This window comes from Polyergus mexicanus, unplaced genomic scaffold, assembly GCF_030449975.1.
Source record: "Polyergus mexicanus isolate NDT 795.1 unplaced genomic scaffold, iyPolMexi1.0 SCAF_14, whole genome shotgun sequence".
Lineage (NCBI taxonomy): Eukaryota > Metazoa > Arthropoda > Insecta > Hymenoptera > Formicidae > Polyergus > Polyergus mexicanus.
This window is the reverse complement of record NW_027223334.1, coordinates 1,059,330-1,082,953: the sequence shown is the minus strand read 5'-3', so window position 1 is coordinate 1,082,953 and position 23,624 is coordinate 1,059,330. Positions and strand designations below refer to the sequence as shown.

Below are 23,624 nucleotides of genomic sequence, written 5' to 3'. Positions count from 1 at the left end.
TTAATTACGGCCTCCGTTTCGTACCTTGCATTTCTTATGCAGATGCCGCGCGCAAGAGCTTCGGGAAGAGCGGACTCGCGCGATTAGCGCGGCTCATCTCTAATGGAATCGTGAATCGTTTGAGTCGATAGAAGCGATCGTCGGACACCAATAAGGATATACCGTTTCACTGCACTTTACTGCGCGATGTTGCGAATTTGGCTATCCCGGATGGATTCTGGGAAAATATAACGCGAGACTCAATTAGAAATATGACGCAAAATTAGACGATAATAATCCTAATTAAAATTATAGTGTATCATTTTTATTTGAGATCATTGATAATCTCTCCCTCTCTCTCTTTGCATATAAAAAATTCAAGATACACATCATAAGATTCAGATTAAAATACATCGAAAATCTGAATGAATTTAGTTAGTAATAAGTAAGATGAAAAACAATTTATTTTTTCATTTCTCTCTAGAATAAAATTTCTTCTAAAATCATAAATAAATAATTTAGAATATCTAATCCTTCTCTTTCCCGCTTATTATTGGAACCTTTCCCAACGTTATCGTCGAATTAAATTCTGATTTCGGGGCGTGTTGCGGGCGCCAGAAAGCAGATAACGGCAGTCAAAGGCAGATAGTGTTAGTGCCAGGAGGTGCTAGGCAGAGCTAAGCGCCGCCGCCGATGTGCCGGGTCCGCGAGGCGAGCTAATGAATTGAGTGTTTGAGTGGCGAATAATGATGAAATCGCAAGAAACGTAACAACATCCTCCAAAGGGGGAGAGAAGCCGGGGGCCTTTTCCCGACCCGTAAGTGACAATGATTTGCCTCGTACGTTTCTTCGCGCCAACGTTCTCCGTCCGGGGCGCCCACGTGACAGTGAATCATCTCGTCGAATAAATTGCGACAAGCGAAGGCCGGATTTTTCTAGCGGATACCGAATCAACCGTGTACGACGATTCTGATTCAAAGGCGAATCTACCACACGATCTTACCGCGGACGCAAAATTTATTTTATCTTCATCTCTCGTTCGCTCTAGCTATTGTACCATAAAAGCGGAGGGATTAACGTATACGAAGTATTCTCCTAATTCACGAATCATATATTTACATAGGGTAGCTGAACTTTGAGATTTTGTAGGTAATTTAATTTCGAACAAAAACTTTTCTATCGTGGTTTCGAGAAAAATGCTTTCGTAAAAAGTTAGCGTTCAAAAACTTCTAAAATAACGGTTATTCAATATTTTATACAATATTTTTACAAATATCAGGGAAAGTATGCGTTTTTTAACCAAAAATAACGAAAAGTTGTAGAGAATTAAAATGGTATAAAATAAATTAGATTTCAAAAGTTTTTGGACGCTAACTTTTTAAGGAAACATTTTTCGGCCTATATTTATAAAAAACTTTTCGTTCGAAATTAAATTTCCTATAAAATTTCAAATTCTGACCGGAACTGTTTAGGTTCACCCTGTCTATCTCATTGTTATGCGATAAATAGCGTGTAGCGCGTAAAATAATATGAATTAATTTTCGAGGGCGTAATAAAAATGAACGGTACGTAATCGTGTTTTTAATACGGCTGCGCACTTTTTTCTCCCTCCCCGCATCGTTCTACATAAAACACTCACGTACTCACGGATAGAGGAAGAGGGCAAATTTCTATTTATAATTATCCCTTTGCGTTTCAAGACGCCGGCCGTTCTAGGCTTATAAATCATTCCCCGATATGGAAAGGAGCCTCTCGATAGTCGAATAAATTTGCGCTTAATAAAGCCGAGCCGCGATTCATCTTGCGTCACGATCTCGGCTTGTTTGTTCGCGGGCCATCCTTGCAAAGTTCATCGATCGCGATACTCACGATGCAATCGTGTCGCGATAAGCGGGAAAGCGCTCGCGTTTCAACCGGGGATTAGCGAGGCGTACCGTGTGGGACGTCTTTCTGATCTTTGATATTTCGATTCGTAATCGATCGGGAATGTCACGTCTCGCGTTCCACAAATTGCAAGGATATCCGAAAGCCGAATTCAAATTTCTTTTCTCTCTCTCTCCGTCTCTTTCGCAATCAAAACTAATCTCCGTTATTTTCATTTGCGTAAATGCGATAATTTATTACGTATACAGTATGTTCCCACACGTGGTAGCTTTCGCGTGTTTATTCGTTTCATTAAATACATTAATCATATACATTCGAATGAGTATTAAAAGTTAGATATTAATTATGGCGATCGTAACAGTTGCTTCTTATCTGCAATTCTCCGTTTAATGTAGAAGATCTATATCGATTAGTTTGGAGAAATAAATAAAAATCAATCAGATTAATCGATTGGATTTAAGAGCAATTTTTCTAACTCGATGGCATTTCTCTGTAATTATTTCGAGTCGGGAGATAAAGTTTTCAAATATTTCCAATAATATCTCGCATCCGATAACAAGGCGCAATGTAATCATTCGAAAATCTGCTTGTTCATTGCTCGGAATACTCGTCAAAATCTATACGGCTATAAACCAATTGAACGTCGAGATGGGCAGGTCAAGCGACTTGTCGTCATTCGATGCAACCAGAATGCATTCCCGCTAATCGAAGAGCACGCTTACGCCAATGGGATACATACACGCTTCGCTATAAATAGCCATGTTTTGCCAGGAGTTTTGCGTGTAACGCGTGCAAGCACGCGTGTTTCACTCTATCGGACACGTACGCGAAAGCGTAAATACACGTTCGATGTACGTTAAAGGAGCACTAACACGAGATGACGTCAGCGGTGGCGGATTGACGTCGCGTAATTGGAAGTCATCGATGCTAATGGGCACAAGGATCAAAGGCAACGCGACGACAAAAGCGAGTCGAACCAGATATCGTAGAATTGTTCGCGTACCCATTGTAATTGCTCCGATAAATAACGAGAGAGAGAGAGAGAGAGGGGCAGAGATTTTGATCGAGGAAAAAGGTATGATGATATATTCTCAAGTAAACGCGTATACCGAGGAAAATTAAATACCAGATACCACTTGATCATTCTTCCGATACGATCGTGCTGTAATTTATTATAGCTGGAAAGATGATTATTTTGGTATATCTCGTTCTAGATATTGTCCTTATATAGGAGTATACAGTGTGTGCTTTTGTGAGACTTTTCTTCCTCTCAGATATTTATTTATCGATGCGAACACAATGGTGGATACACGCGGGCGTTTCGCCATTTAGATCCGGCGCGTCGTCATTTAGAGCGGATCGAACGTAGATGACAGTCGGGCGCAGAAGCGCGGTACGATTATAATTTTGACAGACGGTAGAGTATCTAAACATCGCATCGTGCGCTGACGATTTTCGATATAGAGTCGCCGACAAAGAATCGAGTTAATCGTCGACCGCGCATGGGGCGATCACACACGTCGATTGCTTTTCCAGCGAGTAAATATTTTAAAAAGTTGGTTCTGCTCGTGATAATTCGTGACACACACACACATATATATATATATATATATATATATGTGTGTGTGTGTACAAACGCTCGCGTTTTTCCGCCGCAATAGTTTTCCGTATTTGGGTGTACGTGTATTTGCATATGTGTGCGTGTCGCGTATGTGCTCGGCGTACACTCGTGTTTCGTCCACGTGGAGGGTGGTAGATCGATTGTCCTTGCCTCTCAAGGCTACTCCGTTGTATCCGGAGGGGTGAGGAGGGAGAGGCGAGGTTGGAATAGAATTTATATCATACGCCGCTGGCATATTAATAGAACCGACAACAACACGTCTAGCGACCGAGCCGCTGCCAATCCAATTTACACGACCCGACGTGCCAGTACGCGAATTACGAAAATAAGAGTCGCGCGACGACCATGCGACGTATACGTGTTTATATTGTATTTAAAAGGCAAAACACAATGTACAATTAAAATCTTAATCGTTCACGAGGGCTCGTAGGCATGCACGACGCGACTGCGGTAGCGGCGCGTCCTCCACGTGTGACCATCGACTAGAAAACAGTATGACCGATGATGTCACGCGAAGCGGACACGCGAGGACCCACGTTACGACGGTCATTCCTATAGGGATATAGCACGATTAACGTAATCGTCGCTCGTTTCGTGGTCAAAGTCGTCTTCAAAGCTTCTTCCGACACGTCCCTTCTGGTCCGCGCGAGAGTCGATAAACATTACCCGGCACTGTCGAAGAAGTATTGTACGGCGCCGGGTATGTGTACGCAACACGCAATAAATAATACTGTACCAGAAGAATTTTCTTTACAGTATGGAGATACAGTTGGCGAGACGGATGTTCTAAAAATATCACGAGCGCTCTCTCGCGAGAGGTGACAGGCTGGATCAGTACTTAGGGGACTCTATAATGAGACTAACTCAGGGGACTAACGTGTGGTTATATACTGTGCCATGAATTTTCGTACAGTAACGAAGTCATATATGCCACGTGACTGACGCGCACAGCTAACTACGGGGGATACATACGTACCGTCACGCTTGCGTGTGTCATGTACGTGCTATACTCTCTCATCTCGCTACTACGACGACGTATACGTCGTGTCCGCGACATACACGAGAGAGAGAGAGAGAGAGAGAGAGAGAGAGAGAGAGAGAGAGAGAGAGAGAGAGAGAGAGCGCGGGTGGATATTACTATGCGGGACTATAAATCGCGCTCGACGCGACACCCGGTTCGCGCTCGTGAGCGTTTAAAATGCATTTTATACATCGCCGGAGCGCGAAAGAGACTCGCCGATGGCTTTCGCGTGAATTCGCTTTGGAAATTACGAGGTAATTCGAGCGAGTAAAACGCGCGCGCGATAAAAAGTAAAAAGGATCACGGCTATTTATAATCGGGTTAAGTGCGACTCGTTCGATTCCAGCTTTCGATTAGAAATGGAAATGTTATCGATAATTCTTGAGATCTTGAAACAAAAAATTAACAAACATATATATATATACGTGTGACGGATGTTCGCGAATTGCGCGCATTTTTCCCGTCGCCCTTTCATATACATCGCTGATCGTGTATAGTCGATAATTGTAACGCGATCCGCCCGAAATGCGATTATTTTGCGGCGACGGTGCCGGCGGGAAATCGCGTTTAATAGTCGCGAGGAAATAAAGAAAATCCCATATATCCCGGTGGAGAATCATTTTCGTACATTATGGCGTACACCATGACGCATTATGATGCATTATTATGCATCATGACGCATTAGGATGCGCTGTTGCGCGTTGGTAGCGCGCTTTGTGCAGTGCGGCCGTGTGTCGGACGGTATAATGTGTACTATAAGTCTTTCATAAATTATATACCGGGTGCTATTCAAGTATCGTTTCTCGCCATGGTACTATCGCATTTAAAACGCGTCGGGTAGGGGGAGACTCGTTTCAATTTATAATTAATTCTAAGATCTAGTAGATACACGTGTGCGGAGAAAAATATTATTCCAATACCTTCAATATTTTTCGAGTTATAATAAATCTCATTTCATAAAGTTCCTTTAACGCTTATTAATACGATATTCTCTGTTGATATTTAATAATCAATCGGCATTGCCGACTTCCAGGATATTTTAATTTCCAAGAAACGATATGTATAATTAGGTTACGGTAATTTTGCGAACGATACTTATGCGTAAAATAGCAGATCTAAAATAATTATCTTTATTCGATTGCAACGCGCTTCGGTGCATCAAGGCCGACGATAATTACACAAATTATACCTGGTGATCACGGGGAGTTAAATACAAGATGATGAAATCCAAACGTGTATACTTGGCGCGAATGTATGCTTAATCACAAAAATATCACGAAACGACGATAACATCGGAGATGGCGCGTGTTTGCGATAAAATTGTCGTCGCAATGAGAAAGAGAGAAAGAGAGGGAGGGAGGGAGGGAGGGAGAGAGAGAGAGAGAGAGAGAGAGAGAGAGAGAGAGAGAGAGAGAGAGAGAGAGAGAGAGAGAGAGAGAGAGAGAGAGAGAGAGAGAGAGAGAGAGAGAGAGAGCAGCATCCTTTCTTTACTCCGTCGCAACGCATCGTAGCGCGACGCTTACCCACGCATACACACAGGAAAAGGAGAACAAGATCGAGCATACAAGGTGACTCGAAAAGAAGGAAAGTCGCGCTCACCCTCCGGAAACGACGTATGAAGCCTGATGTTAGCGCGGTGACTTGCGTGCCGTCTCGAACCGCGTGTACCGGTTGCATCAAACTGCACATTATTCCTCTCCTGTGACGCGATATTGCAGCGGAAAAATCTTTCTAGATCCGCCGCTGATGCGCTGAGAAATTACCTTTTTTTTTTTTTCTTTTCTTATCCGTTTTATACCGTCCGATACAATCTGAATATAATACAATATAATACTTCCGTAAACTGGATTGTCGAAATATTGAAATTAATAGATCCCAAGAAGACTATTATACATGTTAAAAAAAAAAAAAAAAAAATATCTCTGCTGCAATTAGAATAACACAACCAAATTATTATATTATTTCTGAAAAGCTGATAATATTTTTTATGATGTGTAAGAAAAATTGTCAAATTCTATGTATCCGCAATTTAAATGATGTGGGCAAAATTAATAATTAATGAATAAAAATAATTAATAAAATTAATAAATTTATTGAATTATCCCAAAACGCGTTCGGGACCCGGAATCACGTCATGACGCACTATAACGCACCACGCGCACGTCATATTCGTTCCGCGTATACGGTGCCTATTAATTAATGGATCTTCCGAGCAAGCGCGAGCGACAAGAAACGCGAGACCTCGTTTTCTCCGCAGATATCCAATTACGCTTCTCTTTCTTTCTTCTTCTCTCTTTTTCTTTTTTTATTTGCACAGCACGATTAACCTGTCGAAACTTATAACGATCGCGGGATCGGTGATAACATCGAGAATTAAGTATTCGTCGCTAATAACGACCAATTAACAACTGATTCGCGAGACCTTTCTTGTTGCCGCGAAACAAAAATAGTATCCGCTTAAGAAACGCTCTTTAATTAATACATTGTTAATTACCAGTTAATAACTTTAATCAAGAAACGTGCTATTAATTCACATCGACATCGCGTTTCTCTCTCTCTCTCTCTCTCTCTCTCTCTCTCTCTCTCTCTCTCTCTTTCTCTTTCTCTTTGCTCGTATAATATATTTTGAACGAAACGTGAAACGAGAAGGGAAAAGAACGACGAAAGCGAATCGTTAATTCGTTAAGATCGTCGTCTTAGCAACCTCAAGGCCATTATCTAATGTCATTAATTAAGTTGCGTATTCAATTAATTAATAATTTATCTCTAATTGCGACAATCGTTTACGGGTATTACCAGGAAAACGTTTTCCGTGTCAACACGTGGCGTCTGAAATCGTCACGGGCAGTGACGACCGAGCAGTGATTACCGTGTCACGTGACGGGTCCTACGCGCGGGCTGTCACGGTCCCGGAACCACGTGGGTCGTTATATCAATCTAGCGGCTAGCGCTCATTAAAATCTAAGGATAGCGCTCGTTATGCCCATCCGATAACAACACGGCGGCATAGCATCGATTATTATTCACCGATTAATATCGTGCAGCGTTTTGTCTCGCCTTCGTTACCGAACCCCGAAGCAGGGCGATTATTACGGGAGAGAGATTCTTCCTCGTTTTGCTCATTCTTTCCCTTCCATTTCTCATTCCCTTTACTATGTTTTTCGACGATGGCTTTTTAATGCTCGACGTGCGTGGCTCTAATTACCGCGATGTGAAATCGTACCGGGATACAAGGTCGGCTTCTTTTTCCTTCGATCTTTTCGCTGCTTAGTTACAGTTAATTCGAACGCAACATATTTTTTTTAAGGCAAAGCTTAAAAGATTCGTCATTCGAAAATAGAGATCAAATTTTCAATTTAAAGAAGCATTTGTGATTCGCGGAGATGTTTATCGCGCACGAGCGCTGCCGCGTCCTTCACCCTCTCCGTATAACTCCATCCTGCATTTTACCGACGGAATTCCCGGGTTTAATAAGTGTCGCCTAAATGACATGAGTTAGTTCAATATGTCTGAGATCCCCGTGGTAGCGACAATTCAGGGCCGGCTGCATCGCGTAATTAAAATTACTCCGCGCGTCATACTTTACGCCGTGAGACGCAGGCAGGCGTGCGTGCGAAGGGGGTAGAAAATGTAGGGATGTCGCTATAGCCAATTCAATGATCGGCGAAGGCCTCCCTATACCGGATTCTTCAAAATCGAATTTAAGTCATTACCGAACAGTATTTTACATTTAATGACTGAAAGAATTAAATTAAATAAATATTCCGAAGAACAGACCAATTCCAAATTTTTTTTTTTATAAATTTGACATATCTTATGTATCTTGAATTTTAATTATTATAATTATTACTTTTATCAATATCCGAGTGTTCTTTTGCAAGTATACTTTTGTGTTCACGATTTTTAATAGATGAGAGATAAAAAATTTGAAATATTGATCAATTAGATTGTAATGAGTTAACTTGTAAGCAGCCAACGTCGCGGATGATCTGAAACGTGGTTAGTATTTTTAGCCAATTAGCAGATCCGGTAAAGCGAAAATAACCATACATATTTCACGGATACTTTCTAACAGGTAGGAGAGACTCTCGAGCATCACTCAGTCTCTCGGAGTGGGCCCTTCTTCAGAGAAGTACCGGGACGTACAACCGACTGCACGAGCTTCTCTTTCATCGCGTCCTTTAGCGAACGCCATTCCACCAACCCCTTTCAACCCCCGAGGAGAGTGGCGCTCTTGAGAGATGGCCTACTTTCGATACGCCTGCGATTGCATTTCCCGGCGCCACTCAAAGACGATACGTAGCGTGTACGTAGCCGAGCACGATACAACACTTAATATCAAGCGATCGAATGATATTGTAAAACGGAGAGAATAAAACGTATTATCGTAAAATGACGGTTTGAAGTAGGAAGGAAAATTGGTTAATATTGTTTAAAATCACTTTTGCGATAATCGAATATGGAAATATATCATATCCTCAAATAATTTCGTTTCATTTTAAATTATATAATAGATGGATATAATTCACTTTGTGCGGCATTCTGATACCGAGGGTACTCGCAAAATTGTCTCAACTTCAATTGTGGAAAGTTATTCCCGAATATTGACTACTCCGAGCACTTACCTTAACTGAAGAACTGCTCGCTGCGCTGCATTGTTCAATCTGGTGACAAAAGAAAGATCAAAGTTAAAAAAATTAAATATATTTATGTATAATAATAAGAAAAATTATTATCATTATTATTACAAAAATGCATAACAATATATCAAGAGGAAAATTTTTTAAGTATGTAAGTTGAACGCGGATCACGATTTATTCGAGTCAAGCGAAAAAAAAAAAAAACGACCATCGAGAATCTACCGATCATAAAAAATGAGACGCAACAATTGCAAAACGCGGGTCAACAAACCTCGAAATTGGATTCGACGCGAACGAGAGTTCGTGTCTTTTCTACCGATGCGGGAGACATGGGAGAGAAGGACAAGGCCGGAGGGGAGAGAGAGAGAGAGAGAGAGGCGCATCGACATATCGCGAAATTCCTTACGGATGGAATTTGACTCGTATGGATACATCGCGCAAAGAAAGAACTTTTTTCTGCACAGTCAATCTGTCCCCCCTTCACTCTGCCTAGACCTCCGTCAAGGCCCCCCGTATTCGGCGTCAGCGTGCAACGGGCCGTGGCCATTGGCGCGTGACGGTGCTAATGAACTTCGGCGGCATGTTACCCGAAAGCACGTGGCAATTTCGTATGCGCGCGTGCAGGTTTGCGCGGCAATTCCGGAAGCTAAATAAACGAACTTTGAGAATTTGAGCTGAATATATGATCGTTACGAAGCTGCGGTGTGATTCCTTAATTCCCTCACTCTCTCATTTCAGAAATTGTTTCTACGATAAATATTTTTTAATACAATTTCGATACAGTTGATATCTTTATATATTGTATTGTTAAATATAGCATAATGCAATATATATATATATATATATATGTGATAATTTTAAAATTAAACCATAATGACTGAATAGCTCGATTGTCCGTGAAATTCTCGAGCGAAGGACAGCGATATAAGAATTATTATTAATTAAATTCCATGCGTTCGCGACCAAACCGCCAGATGAGTTTCACAATTGATAAGTAGCAAAATTAAGCAGTCGTCAGATAATCGCCGACATCTATGCCAGATTACAAAAATCACGTAACGCGAATTTTATTGCGTAGTAAAAATTCCAAAAGTCGTACGCGCTTACGTTAACTTCGGTTAACTGCTAAGTAGAAGGGAAGGAGGGAGGGATCCCAGTAATCGAAAAAACATTTCGTATATATGTATACATTATCCAATATGATAATTCACATTAAATCGACATCAAGAGAAATATTAATGCGATTGTCATTATTCTCTCCCAATAACAAGTGTCCATTTTCTCATATGAAATTTTAATTCCAAGAGTAATTTTCATGGGTTTTCTTACTACAAGTTGGAAAATATATTTGGCATTAAATTTTTCACAAACAAATGTTCGAGAGTATAAATTTATCATTCAAATTATTATCGCCTAAAAAAGCGTATTTGACTCGGAGAATATTCTCAGTCGTTGAAATAATTTTCCCGCGATGATCGAACACATTTTTCGTGTAACAAAGGAATGAATGGCTGCGAGCGAGGAGGAGAAAATATCGCGTAAGACTGCAATTTGAGGGAATCTTTGTGCGCGCGAGCACTCCGGGATTCTTACGCCATATTTCGGGCGCATCGCCGGCAGACGTGACTCTCCTCAAAATCCCTCTGTAATCGAACGGGAAGAGAAATCCGAGAAGAGGAGCCCAACTGAGTCGGCCGCAGGTACCGGCGGGGAATAACAATGAAGAGGGACAATAGTAATGGAATTATCTTCGGATAGTCGTTCTCCCATTGGCGGTACAATCGTCGGCGAGACCGAATCTCAAGTGCGTTCTCTCTATCTTTCGAGACCGTCCCAGGCCCGGCTCCTCGTCGCTCAACCGATGGCACGTGGCTAGGTGCTAATGAACTCTCCGTGAGTCACGTTTTAAAAAAGACAAAGACGAAGGAGAGGAAACGGGCCTTCTCGCGGAAACGCGAGAATCCCAAAAGCCGAAGTTGCCGAGTTCGCAAATTAGTGGCGTTCCTGCAGTGTCCGCGTGTGTCTTTACGAATTCTCTTCTCTTTTCATACTTTCTCTCTCTCTCTCTCTCTCTCTCTCTCTCTCTCTCTCTCTCTCTCTTTTTAACGGAATCGCGCTCGTAGCAAGAAATTCTTCTTCCACTTAATGCTTTTTAAGCGAAGATAGAAGAAGTCTTCAAAGTTTTGCCAAAGTTTGCGAAAATCGTACTTGCGAGCTAAGCTGTTGTTTATAGTTTCATCACGATTCTTCTTTAGAAAGGAAATATTCAACTTGCTGATATATAGATATTGCGAATTTTAGAAGCAGCATTTTTCGTTTAAAGTGTGAATATTGTGAACAAACGTGCGAGAACTTAAATTAAAAATTCCATGTAAACAATCGCATCTTAAATAATCGTTTAAGCTGAAGCAAAAGAATAAAAAAATCACGGGTTATCGAAATACTAATATCTCGGTGATAAGCATATGGGGAAAGGAGATCATGCCGTAAAAGAATGCAGATCAACGAAGCCGCGAACGCTCGGACGGAATGAAAAATAATCACTCGATCGACTCGAATTAAAGAGAATCCCTCGGTCGAACATCGATCTCACTTTAGTTACCACCCGTGGGCAGCCGATAGTAATTAATCAGCGCACGCGGTGCACGCCGATAATTAGAGGTACCGATCGACGGGCAATTAATACGCCTCTTAACCACGATCGGCGATCGATCATGGAAATGTTATTCCCGCGGGAGATGCAGCATGAGAGAGAGAGAGAGAGAGAGAGAGAAGGATTGAAAACTCGCGAGTTATAGCGATAACGGATTAGCATGCATTAAAGGCGATGGAAGTTCCGGGAAGTAACTTCTACTACGTCTACAGCAGGCAGGAAAAGCGCGCGCGAGCAATTTTCCGCGGAATTAAAAATTTAGAGCTTCCAATTTACAAGCAGTTCATAAGCCGCGTGCCATAGTTGAACCTTCCTGCAAATGTTTCAAGTGACGTGAAAGCGAGCATAGAATTGATCTAAAAATAACGTCCACGTGCGATTAATATACGTGTATATCTCACACATATTTCTTTCTCTTTTATACGGACATAAGTTTAATCACGGGTATTAATTTTTCACGGGCATTCGTCGCATTCCACATAACTATCCATCGTCATTCGCAGAAATCTATCCCCTTAATTTTTAACAGCTGATCGCGGAAATAGCTAGATTCCTTCCCATGAAATTTATCCCTGCAATAATTCATGACAAATAAGAGAAAAGAGGAAGAAAAAAAATTCTATTCATTTGCGCTCATAGTATTGCTAATTAAAGGAATTTAGTACTAGTAATCGTAAAATTATAAACATTAAGAGCATCGCACGCGTGATTGACGAAACGTAAATTTCGCTTTAATTCAAATGGTTACTTCAAAGTCCTTTCCCCCGATTTCTCGCGACTATTTGTATCATCTCTGTCAGGTAGAATATAAATTCATCGAGTATTAAAGTCGCCTGAAACGCCCGCCTCGAGTCTCTCGACTAGAAGAGCGCCATCGAAATTGACGGCGAAAAGTCTGTCGATCAAACTGTCGAACCCTTTCGAGAGGGTACTATTAGCGGCTATATTTTTCCATCGATCGTCCTGAACTCGTCGAAGAGCTCCTTACCGGAAATAGAAAGTCAAAAAGATTCGACCCAACCGGGATCCTGTCCGACATTGTTTTTTGAAAAAATAACGGAAGCGTAGACGTTTCTAGCCGCGCGCACGACGAAAGGAAACGCCGAACATCTTTATCTTCCCGCCCGTTTTCTTCCTTCTACCGTTTCTCGTTCCTTCCGCCTCTTTTTCTTCAGCATGCGTCTTCCTCTCTCGTGCATAACGCATCCGTTGGATTTTCCGCTCGCGAGTTCAAAAACCTTTCTGCGCGTGCGGCTTCTACGGAAATGGCTTCAAACCACTACTACGCAAGAAACGTCAAGTTTCTTGACTTGTATCAAAAATCTGTGGTCGAATTAACTCGTAACTTTTTGTAAAAATTCGTGGACGCGTGTAACATATACATTTGTGCAAAATATAAATTTTTTACCAAGTACAATTTTATGTAATTATCATAATGTATTATAAAATTATATATCTTACATAAAAAAAAAAAAAAAAATGTAATTTGTTTAAATTTAGTTTTTTTTTTTTTTTTTGGTAAGTAATTGATTATTCCCATGATTTACGCTACAAGATATGAATTGCGGATAAATCGCATGTATTTTATGAGACAGAAAACTCTTTCTGGCGCATCCAAAGTAGAACGCACACCTGATTCCACAATAATTCGTTACCGTGACAGTTTAAGGGCGAGAGCTATTTCGGTTTCGATATCATCGTCCGCGTATGGTATTTCTGTCCAAAAGTCAATCGCGGCACATAGTTGGGAAGTGATTTCAATCGAATGTGTCTCACGTACATCAATCAATGCGTTTGAAATAAAACGATAAATGCAGTTTGCAACCTACCTCCTATAGTTATGCGAAAGACTCATTTAACATTCTAAATTGTTTACCGCATTCAAATCGTCGCAGATAAAAACATACGTAATCTATTATATAAATAACTTAATATAAACGTTTCATAATCTAACGCAAAATATATCAATACGGATAAATCTTCATTATTCAGATTTTCATTATTCAGTTGTGTAAAGAGTCGTTATTGTTTCTGAATATATATTCTATTTTTATAAGCTACTATTGTCTATTTATACCTCGTAATATTATCCCGTACCAAAGAAACTTGTCTTTCTCTCCTCGTCAAATAAATAAATAAATAAATAAATTTGAACTGTATAATTTAATGCAACTACAGAATCGCGTGCTATAAAATATTAGGACAAAGATTTAAAGACGATGTTAAGGTCGATACGTATTTGACGCGTCGTTCCCAGACTCGGCGAAATTGTACTAGCTCGAGGAACTCGATTGAAAGCTTCGCAAAAATCCACGTTTCACATATTCGTCTCTTGATATTTGCCATCGTAACAGTTAAATTATCCGACCTGTACCGGCGCAGCTTTTCAATAAAGATAAAGTCTTTCCCTCCGTATGTCTCGCGCAATGAATGCTGATCGAGACAAGCATCGTCTGTAAGTAGGAAATAAAGAACTGACGAGGAAAAGAGGGAGGAGGGAGAGATGGGGCAAGAGAGGAAAAGAAAGCTGGGAGATGTATAAGAAATGCCGGCTTATTCGAAACCCAATCCACGGAGTTACTGGTTACTGGCAGACTTCATGGGGTATTGAAAACCCGATGGGAAAGAATTGCTCGCGAGCATGGGGGAAACCTGTGTAGTGGTTAAACTCAGGCAATGAGAATCCAATGAGGGGATATAAGACTGCCGTAAACAGACGCCTTTGAAAATATCAGATACGAGAAACATGGAAACAAGGCGAACGAAGCGTCTGCTAATAATTTCGAAACCGAATCATTCTACGATCCGATGCAATATCTTACGCGCGTGAAAGGAACTTTCCGTAAAATCTTTTTCATAGAATAAATCTTTTCATCGAATATGGCTTCACAGATATTAAACAAAATATAAGATTTTTTTGTATTTCAACACGTATTATCAACGAGTCGCAGAAACTATAACCGTGTTATAAATTAATGACGTAATCGTATTATAAATTACAAAATAAATAATAATAATTATAAATAATTCATAGAGCGACACAAATTTTATTAAACTCTCTTAAACTCTTTTTACTTAACTTTTCATGTTTCATATCGAAAACTAATCAGATTACCGTGTATTTATCGTCATTCTAACGAAATATAGAAACGTTTCGACGACGGTACTCGTGGATGCAGCATTCCTGCAGAATGCTGCCGATCGAGATCGCGGATCGTAGGTAAGTGGACAAGAAAAGAAATAAAGCGGAACGCGTCAGCGATGCTTCCTCCTCCTCTAAACCCGCACGTTCGGAGCCCGCCCGCGAACGTACTCCGGGACTTGGCGGACGTATCTCGAGGACCGGTAGGAAGGATGACCGTAACGGAGGAGGCGAGGGAGAAAGAGGAAAGAGAAGAGGGCGAACGGAGGGTGGCTGATGGCGCGGCTTTGGATGGCTCGAAGCAGTTACCGATACGACAGACGGAAGGGGTGAGAAGGAGGAGGAGGAGGACTTGCGAGGGTGGGGGTAGTTTTTTCCGTTTTTATCGGAAGAAAAGAGTGGCTCTCCGAGCCCGTAATGGAGTCCAGGCACGTATCCGTCGTGCACACGCCAGCAGAGCCCGTGGCTTTTCCAGTCACCCTCGATCCACCCCCTCTTTTTCTCTCTCTCACCCCCGTCCCACCCGATCTGCACCTGCAAGTTGACAGACCGACATTGGATCTCCCCGTACACGAGCACACTATTACACAAGTTACACGACCAGTAAACGCGCTCGTTGAGATATCTTATAGAATTTCCAGCACTCATCGTGCTCGATCATAATCGCCCTTGTAATCCTGCTGGAGATAGGAGAGGAAAGAAGATACGCTGAGTGGACGGTACGTGACGGTATTACACGTATGTCAGTGATACTAATGTTTTACCGAATCGACTAAAAACGATTCAAAAACTTGTCCATGAAACGGATATGACTCGATGTAAAAATATCTCGAAACGTCAAAAATAAAAATCTCGCAAGAGCCTTTATAGACAGACAGCATCTTTCTTTCTTTATATTCATTAACTTCGTATCTTCTTTCTATATTTAACACTCTCACAAATAGAGTTTATTCGCATCTCTTGTGACATATAATTCTTTTCAATGAAAAGACAAATCCAAAGTGTGTGTGTGGTATGTAATATAATTTTCTCTTATATATTACCTCCAAAAAATCATCTAGAGACTTTTCCGATTGCGCCCGTTATTTACATTAGGAACAGAGAATTGTCGCTGCTTTAGTCGACAGGAAGAAAGCGACCGTTCAAAATCGATCCGACGCGAGGATAGTCCTCGAACGTCGCTCGTCCATCATCTTAACGTTTGCGAATGGACGGCCAATCGGCCGCATGAAAAGTCGATTCGTTCTAATAAAGGATCTGCGATAAATTTCTCCCACGGTCCACCCAACAACCGTCTCTTAACGACTTCATTTGACGACATTCTCTGATCGCCTAGAGAAGAAAGATCATCGCAAGAGAATGATCGTAACCTTAATCGGTCGCAAACTCTCGATAGATACAAATAGCCTAATGTAGTTTTATGCGATATAACAGATACGTTGACGGCTATTTAAAATATTGTACGCGAAACAGAGCGCGGATCGTAAATACGAGGCAGAGATTCCGCTTTTTAAGGTCTCAACTTTTCATTTTTGCGCCAACCCATTCGGGCGAGTATCGATCACTGAAACTTTAATAACTCAATTCCCAGTCAGATTGATAAATTACGAATCGGGTGGCCCGAATCTTGCGCGATTTCGTTATAGGATGGCAATTTTCGATCGACAATCGCACGCCGAAAGTTCGATTCAAAAGTGCGGCCGATACTCATTTTTCTTTTCCCGGCCGCACTTTTTTCTCCGTTTATGCCAATCAACCTTGCTATTTGTCGTAGCTGATAAACTGTACAAGCCTGTCAGCAATATTCGCGCTGGTACGTGGAGTGTAAAGATCCGGGGTTTTTTTTATTTTTTTTTTCCGCTTGTCTCGTTGAATGTTTTTGACGCGCGGGACCAGCCGGATTCTATCCGGTGGCCACTTTAAAAAAAAAAAAAAGAGAGAGAGAAGAGAAAAAAAGGCAGAAAAATCGCCCGCACACGCGAAAACGAGGAACGACCGGAAAAAGAGAGGAAAGTGCGAACGCCGTGCATCACGGTGAGCTTTTAATACTGCTTGACAAGTGCATGTTTAAAGGCTTACCCGCGCGCGTCATCGACGGATTGTCGTGAAACCGATCGGATACAATAAGCGCCGCATGTGCGGCGTGATTACGCGAAAATACGAACGACTCCTGTGCGTATGTGTTTGCGTGCGCTCGCGTTTACGATTAATTTCCAGCAATTTTTTTCACGGACGCTGCCGTGACATCGCGGATTTTATCGACACCGTAAAACGTATTACATGCGTGTTTAAAAGCGCAGAGATACGCAATTGATTAAGGAGAATGACATTCGACTGCAAAGTACGCCGACACTTAAAAATTTTACAGCATGACTTTTTACGATATGTATCCGTGAATATTGATGCGTTTTATGTATTTGTCAATTGATCGGAATGACACCAATGATTTCCGCCAGACAAGTATAAAACGTTCTTACTTATAATTTAATTCGTTAAATAATAATTCATTAAGTAAAGAAGTGCTATTATCTATTATACTAAATCTTTTATCCTGGATTAAGGATCCCTAATTACATCGCAGCACGACATCTATCCGATATATTCGCGCCATGAGAGTATTAAAAGTCCACTGAGGAAACGTTACGAGATCCTAGCATAGAGTTGGATTCGTCACGCTCGGCATTAACGTTATCTTTTCAGCATCAGGTACGTTGTGAAAATGCTCATGCTCTTTCTCTCTCTCTCTCTCCCTCTCTCTCTCTCCCTCTCTCGTGGTGTTACTCGCACGAGACTTTTATTCACCGGTAACGGGGAAAAGAGAGCAACCGAGGGGTTTGTGGGTCGTTAAAAAGGCGATCCCCGGCGCCGGTAGCGTCATCTTGGGCCGACATTAACGTCGGTGAGCCGTGAGGAGTACATAATGTTGCGTTAACTCGGCGCCCGAGGGGAGATGGATGAGCGGTACGCGTCGCAACTTTAATTTCACCCCCCTCCCCCTCCCCCCTCCCCGAATGGCGGAGGCTGGCTTTCGGGTTGACCCGACCGTGCCCCAACCCTCCCCCTGTCAGCCAGAGAAGGGCCAGAAGAACTTTTTTAAAACGCAGAATCGCGCGGCACACGCCAGTAGAGGCAGGAGGGTGTCGCGGATATCCAAGGCGGCTCGTTCTTTCAGGGGGAGAAAGAGAGTACTGGGGGGAGGAAAAGGGGACGAGAGGGGCGAAACACGCGCGACATCGTGAATAATGCTCGTTATAATGCTCCGCAAGCCCCCACTTCGTTTCTTATTGCCGGGAACGGGACTGCGAAACTTGACGTACGAAACTTGCAGAGCAAGCGGCGGAGGGAGAGCCCGTAATGGCCGCTAACGAAAATTGGACAGCGATGAGTACTCGGGAGAGCCTCGAGACGGTGAGAAGCGTAAAGCGGGGAGGGAAGGGAATCCAGCACACTCCGGTTTCCAAGATAGTTCAATGATTAAGGCGGCACGCGAAAGTGTTAATTCGCACGGGGACGTTTAATCTGCTAAAAGCAATGCTCGGCCACATTATGCGGCTATTCTGCCGCCTTTATTCGTCTACGTACGCTTTTTCCACGTGACACGACGCTACCGTGAATTGCGGTCATCGTTAATTTTCCTAATTAAATTAGGATTAAATTGAAATCAAATTAAATTGAAGCTAATATCGATCAAATTTCTCGATTAGCGATAGGGGAGGATTATAAAAATCCCGTTATAACATCCCAAAGAAAAATTGACGATTTACATAACTTGGCGAATGATGCCAGATTACGAAATCCCCGAGGCACGATATATTGCGGTAGTTCCTTATGTGTGTGTGTAACCTTTATCATCAGTCGTCTCTTCGTTTTTCGTCCTCCCTTATATGGAAGCTCATGGTTTGCGAAAAAAAGAATAAGAGACCCGCGTCTGTTTCTTTGCCAATCAATCATTGTCAATCGATCGATCTATCCACGCCCGAAAATTCTTTTTCATCAAAGTAATGTGTAGTGTGTACATTATACTTTGATAACTTATCCAGAATGATATAAAATTTCGTATATAATAATTTTAAATCTTTATAAAAAAAATTCCCTTATTACACATGTATATTTTCCAATATAATACAGGGGCGCGATACATTTCTGTTATAATAATAATCTATAACGGACGAAATGAAAGGCGGCTGGGGAGCGAATGTTTGTAGCATCCTCGTGATTTAATCTCTCTCTCTCTCTCTCTCTCTCTCTCTGTGCGTGTATGGTAAATCGGAAATATACATAGACTTTCCGTGTACATATAGTGACGCCGAAACGAGACACCGCCACCGGTAACCGCGTTATAAAAGCTCGCAGGCGGCGATAAAAGCGGTGGCTGGGTGCTTGTTGCCAAAACGAATCGAAACGCGCGCGTAATCGGCGCCTGCCGGTTCGACGCACTCGCCTTGTCTACGCGCGGTGCTTTAAGTATTCGGCCGGACGGTGGTAAATGTTGCGCGGCGCGAATAAAGACGTATCTGTCCACGATGCACACACGTGATCGGGTTCAAGGTCTCCGAAGATCAAAACGCGCGCACGAAACTCCTATGCGTAGTAGTCGGCGATTTGTTGCCCTATTTGGCGGCGGGGCGGCAGACAGGCCAGGGGAACGAGCGGTGGAGGGTGGGGTGGGGGTGGGGGGAACTAGGGATTACGGGGGACGGGATGGGGACAGGAGGGTCGGTAGTAGCGATCGTGGAAGCAGCCCGATGGTAGGAGAAATGTCGGTGGTACGGCACGGCAAGGCACGCATCTGCGCGCGCAACTTGGCGGGAAACAATAAGGGCCAACAACCGGCCGGCAGGAAGCTTCACCATCTTCTTGGCGGGAACGCAGAACGACGGTGGTACTCAACCTTGGTTTCTCTCCCCTCCCTCTTCTTTTGTAGAAATAACAAAGTAGTAGAGAGTTACGAAATAGTCGTCCTCAATGACCGAAGCGTTTCCCAGCATTCGATACAAGTGCTACGCGATTTAAACTAGCAGATGGAATTTTTCACGATAATTGATAAATAAAAAAAAAAAAGAAAAAAAAGAAAATCCTGTAAAAAAAACTCAATCTTTTTTTATAAGATTTCTTTCTATTGGTCTGCCCAGTAACGTTTTGAACTACTGAGCCGAATATTCCACTACTTTGGTTGATATTGATATCATCTACTGCATAAAAATCTAATTGATATCTAATATGTTAGCAATTCACATTTCATATGGAAGAGACATAAATCTTCGACTTCTAAAAAGTTACGTCTAAAGTGCATCTCGAGGTGACATATTTTATTATTGTTCCGCATTAATAATGGATGCGTTAAAAAAAAACATCGTGACACATTTACATACTTCATTACGATTCATTATTAAAGCGCTATAGGCATATCGATACGCGAATGATACGTTAGCGTTAGACAATGCTCGCTGGACCGTAAACGGTAATTAAAACGGAGATCGTATGTCCGTGTGCAACATCCTGTTATTAATAAGAGACCGCAGAGACACCGCGATGACATTTCGCGGCGTGTATCGGGCGCATATATGGCTACATCGAAAACGACATTCCCGCGATGAACGATAAAACCGACGACGGTGTTTGTAAATCGTCGAGGAACGATACGAGACGCGAGAGATCTTAACTACGACAGGTCAGGATAAACCCCGAACGGTCGTAGAGGGCGAGCTAACGTCTAGACGTGTTTTTTGCTCCAGTCGGCCCCAGGCGGACTGGGAGCTCCGGAAACCTAACGTCCGATCGTCGCGGTTCGCTCTTTGTTGTCTGCCTGCACTCGAACCTAACTCACAATCATGTTGAGGCACAACAACAATACCGGGTAAGTAACCCCGGTTTTTAGCGATTCACTGTCCCTCTCTCTCTCCCTCTAAGCGCATTATAGTCTTGCGTAGCGCGTGATATAGCGGAAAACGAAAACTTACTTAACTAAAGCTACAGAGAGAAGGTTCCCGCGACTAGATATCCCGGCGTGCGAACGAGACGCGACAATCCCCTTCGCCAAGTACGAAGTAGTCAAAGAATTCCAACGATCAATTTTTCGCCGCTAACATCGAAGCACACGGGCACAAAGCGGATCTCTCGAACCCGTTCCCGTGAGTTGCTCGCCGACGCGGTGGCAGACGGAGGAGCCTTCGAGTGCGTTGCACCAGCGACGGATTGACGCGGAGGGAACGGAAGGAGGGAAGTCACGCGGTCAGACACGCTGGTAGTTAGATCCTCTCCTTCCCGCGCCCGCGCGCCCCGCCCGCGCCGCGGCCCTTCTTAACCGATCCTCTCCTCTACCCCTCCTCTCACCGACACTGCAACATACTACCAACGCGATCGACGCACATTACACGCACGCACACGACATCGCTCGTTCGTTCGCTTTTTCCACGCGTCCCTCTCTTCGCCAACCGACCGCCCGACGACTTGGCGGGAAACCAGACACGTGGTTCTCATGGCGTTCATTCTCGAACAAAGGACTCCCACCCGTAGCGGCGTAGTACTACGTCGTCCCACGCTAAGCGACGCTGGCTCATCTTCTCGTCAAACGAACGCTTCGAGGTGAGCGACTGCTCGCTTTCCGCTCGAAAGCGACCATTTCTTCGACCTGACGGGGTGGACAAAAATAACGGTCGTTTCGAATCAGGAAGAGGTCCTCTGTGCGTTAAGCCAGGTCCAGATCAAATCACGCACGATAACAAAATATCGATAAAGTAGCGCTATTTCTAATAAATAATTGAAATTAAATTGAATTGCACAAAATTTTTTAAAAAATTATCTTTATATAAAAAATATTTTTAAATTAACAAATCGTTTTCATTAGCTTAATAATGTTTGTTCGCTTGGTTGACATCCGGTTTTAGACATTGTTTTAGATATACACAGATTTCATTATCAGATAATTTATTCAGTGAATTAAATTTTTTTTTAAATTCACTTAAGGAAAGAATAATAAAATGTTTATGTGTCATAAAACTATGATGTAATAATACGAAATATAAAATATAAGCGCAAAAGAATATCTGACGTCAAATTATATCGCAATAAATATATTAGTAAGATAGTTAAGAAAATCAAGATTTTTTTTACTGAAATTACAAGAGGTATCCGTAATATTTATAATCTTTCAAAGTTTATTTATGTTTTACAAAAAATGCGTTATTAAAATTTTAATGATGCATTTTTTTTTAGAAGACTTTCGAGAAGGAAAGAGAGAAAAAAGGAGTGTGCTCCGCCACTCTATTAGTAAATATAAAATTAATTATTGTTTTCTATATCTTTCCTAATTGAATGAAGATAAAAATATCATTGCGGAATTAATAGAAAGATAAAAAAAAAATCAAACGATTCCTATATATATATATATATATATATATATATATATATATATATATATCGTATCTAATCGAGCACGTGAATGACGAGAAGTCGAAACGATCGGCGGCGGCGATGGCGATTTTTAACAGACCGACAGTCTCAACGAGCGTTCCTTCGTTTCGTGGACGATTAACGTCGGCTCGCCATTTTCAACGGAAATTCAATTAGGGTATAAATAGCCAAAGAGAGAACGAAAGAGAGGTCAGGTCATTAAAATGGTCGGCGCACGGCCAATAAGAAGACACACACACACACACACACACACACACCTCGATGCTTTGTCCGAGCCAGGCCGCGCGCGTACGATCATCGTTCTCTTCGTTCTCCTCGCCTCGCCATGCCATGCCATGCCACGGTGTTAGATTACGTTCCACACACTGTATTCCAGACCTACCGCAATCCCGAACCTTCGCTCTAGACCGATTCGTCGAGACCGAAGAACGGCGGCGGTCGCACGTCGGTCATTGACACGTGTGCGACTTGCGGCCGAGGAGGTGCCAGCAGCCCCGCGCGCGAATCCAGCCGCGCGGATCTTGCCCCCATCGTCGTCGTCCTTCATCCATCGACCGCTACCGCGACGACGAGCCGCCTTCGATCGCGTGACGAATGCCTCTCGACGAAGCGTTTCGTCGTAGGTCGGGTTCACGGAAACCTTGAATTCGCGAACAACGCATCATAGTAACCGCGTATCCGCCGGATACGCGAGTCGATTCGGATTCGCGGAATGATCCTCGCGCGAGGAGAATCGCCGAAAATGGACGCGTTCGATTCCGATTCTCCGTCCAAGGTCACAGACGATTTTACGTGGAAGCGGGCCTTCCACGCGGGACTGGCGCCGGATTGGATTAGGTGTGAATATTCGCCACTTTCGCGGGACCGACGTCAAGGCATCAGCGAAACAGAACCCGCCCACTTAATCTCTGTTTGACAAGAATGACATACCAACTTTTATAGTTGCCTTTGATGCGATTAAATGTAATATCTTTCTTGCGATGATTATTTCTTTGTCTTGGAAAGAAAATATTTGGTATTAATTAATAATTATTATTTGCGAGTGAGAGAGAGAGAGAGAGAGAGAGAGAGATAAAAAAATAAAATCTGTGATATCATAAACATAGAATAATTAATTAAACAGATTCGAAAGTGTGTAGAGAAGAAAATATTACGTTATATAATATATACTATCCGTCCTTTTTCTTTAAAACAACATTATGGATTATTACTGTGTCGAGTTATTAATTCATTAGTTAATTCAAGACGATTATCTTGGCCGCTTCAAGGAC

The 23,624-nt window shown here is 42.4% G+C and overlaps 1 protein-coding gene and 1 long non-coding RNA gene across 2 annotated transcripts in view; one reads left to right on the top strand and one right to left on the bottom strand.

Moving 5' to 3' along the window:
* The window catches only part of Pdk1 (Phosphoinositide-dependent kinase 1), a 291,017-nt gene that overhangs the window by 188,083 nt on the left and 79,310 nt on the right, over positions 1-23,624 (bottom strand). Inside the window, 1 exon segment of the mRNA XM_070307305.1 lies at positions 9,131-9,169. Within this exon segment, the coding sequence (XP_070163406.1) occupies positions 9,131-9,169 (39 nt within the window).
* Positions 6,534-9,856, top strand: LOC138939476 (uncharacterized). Its single transcript, XR_011447865.1, has 3 exons — positions 6,534-8,504; positions 8,581-8,811; positions 9,020-9,856. It is a non-coding gene; the product is annotated as an uncharacterized lncRNA (long non-coding RNA).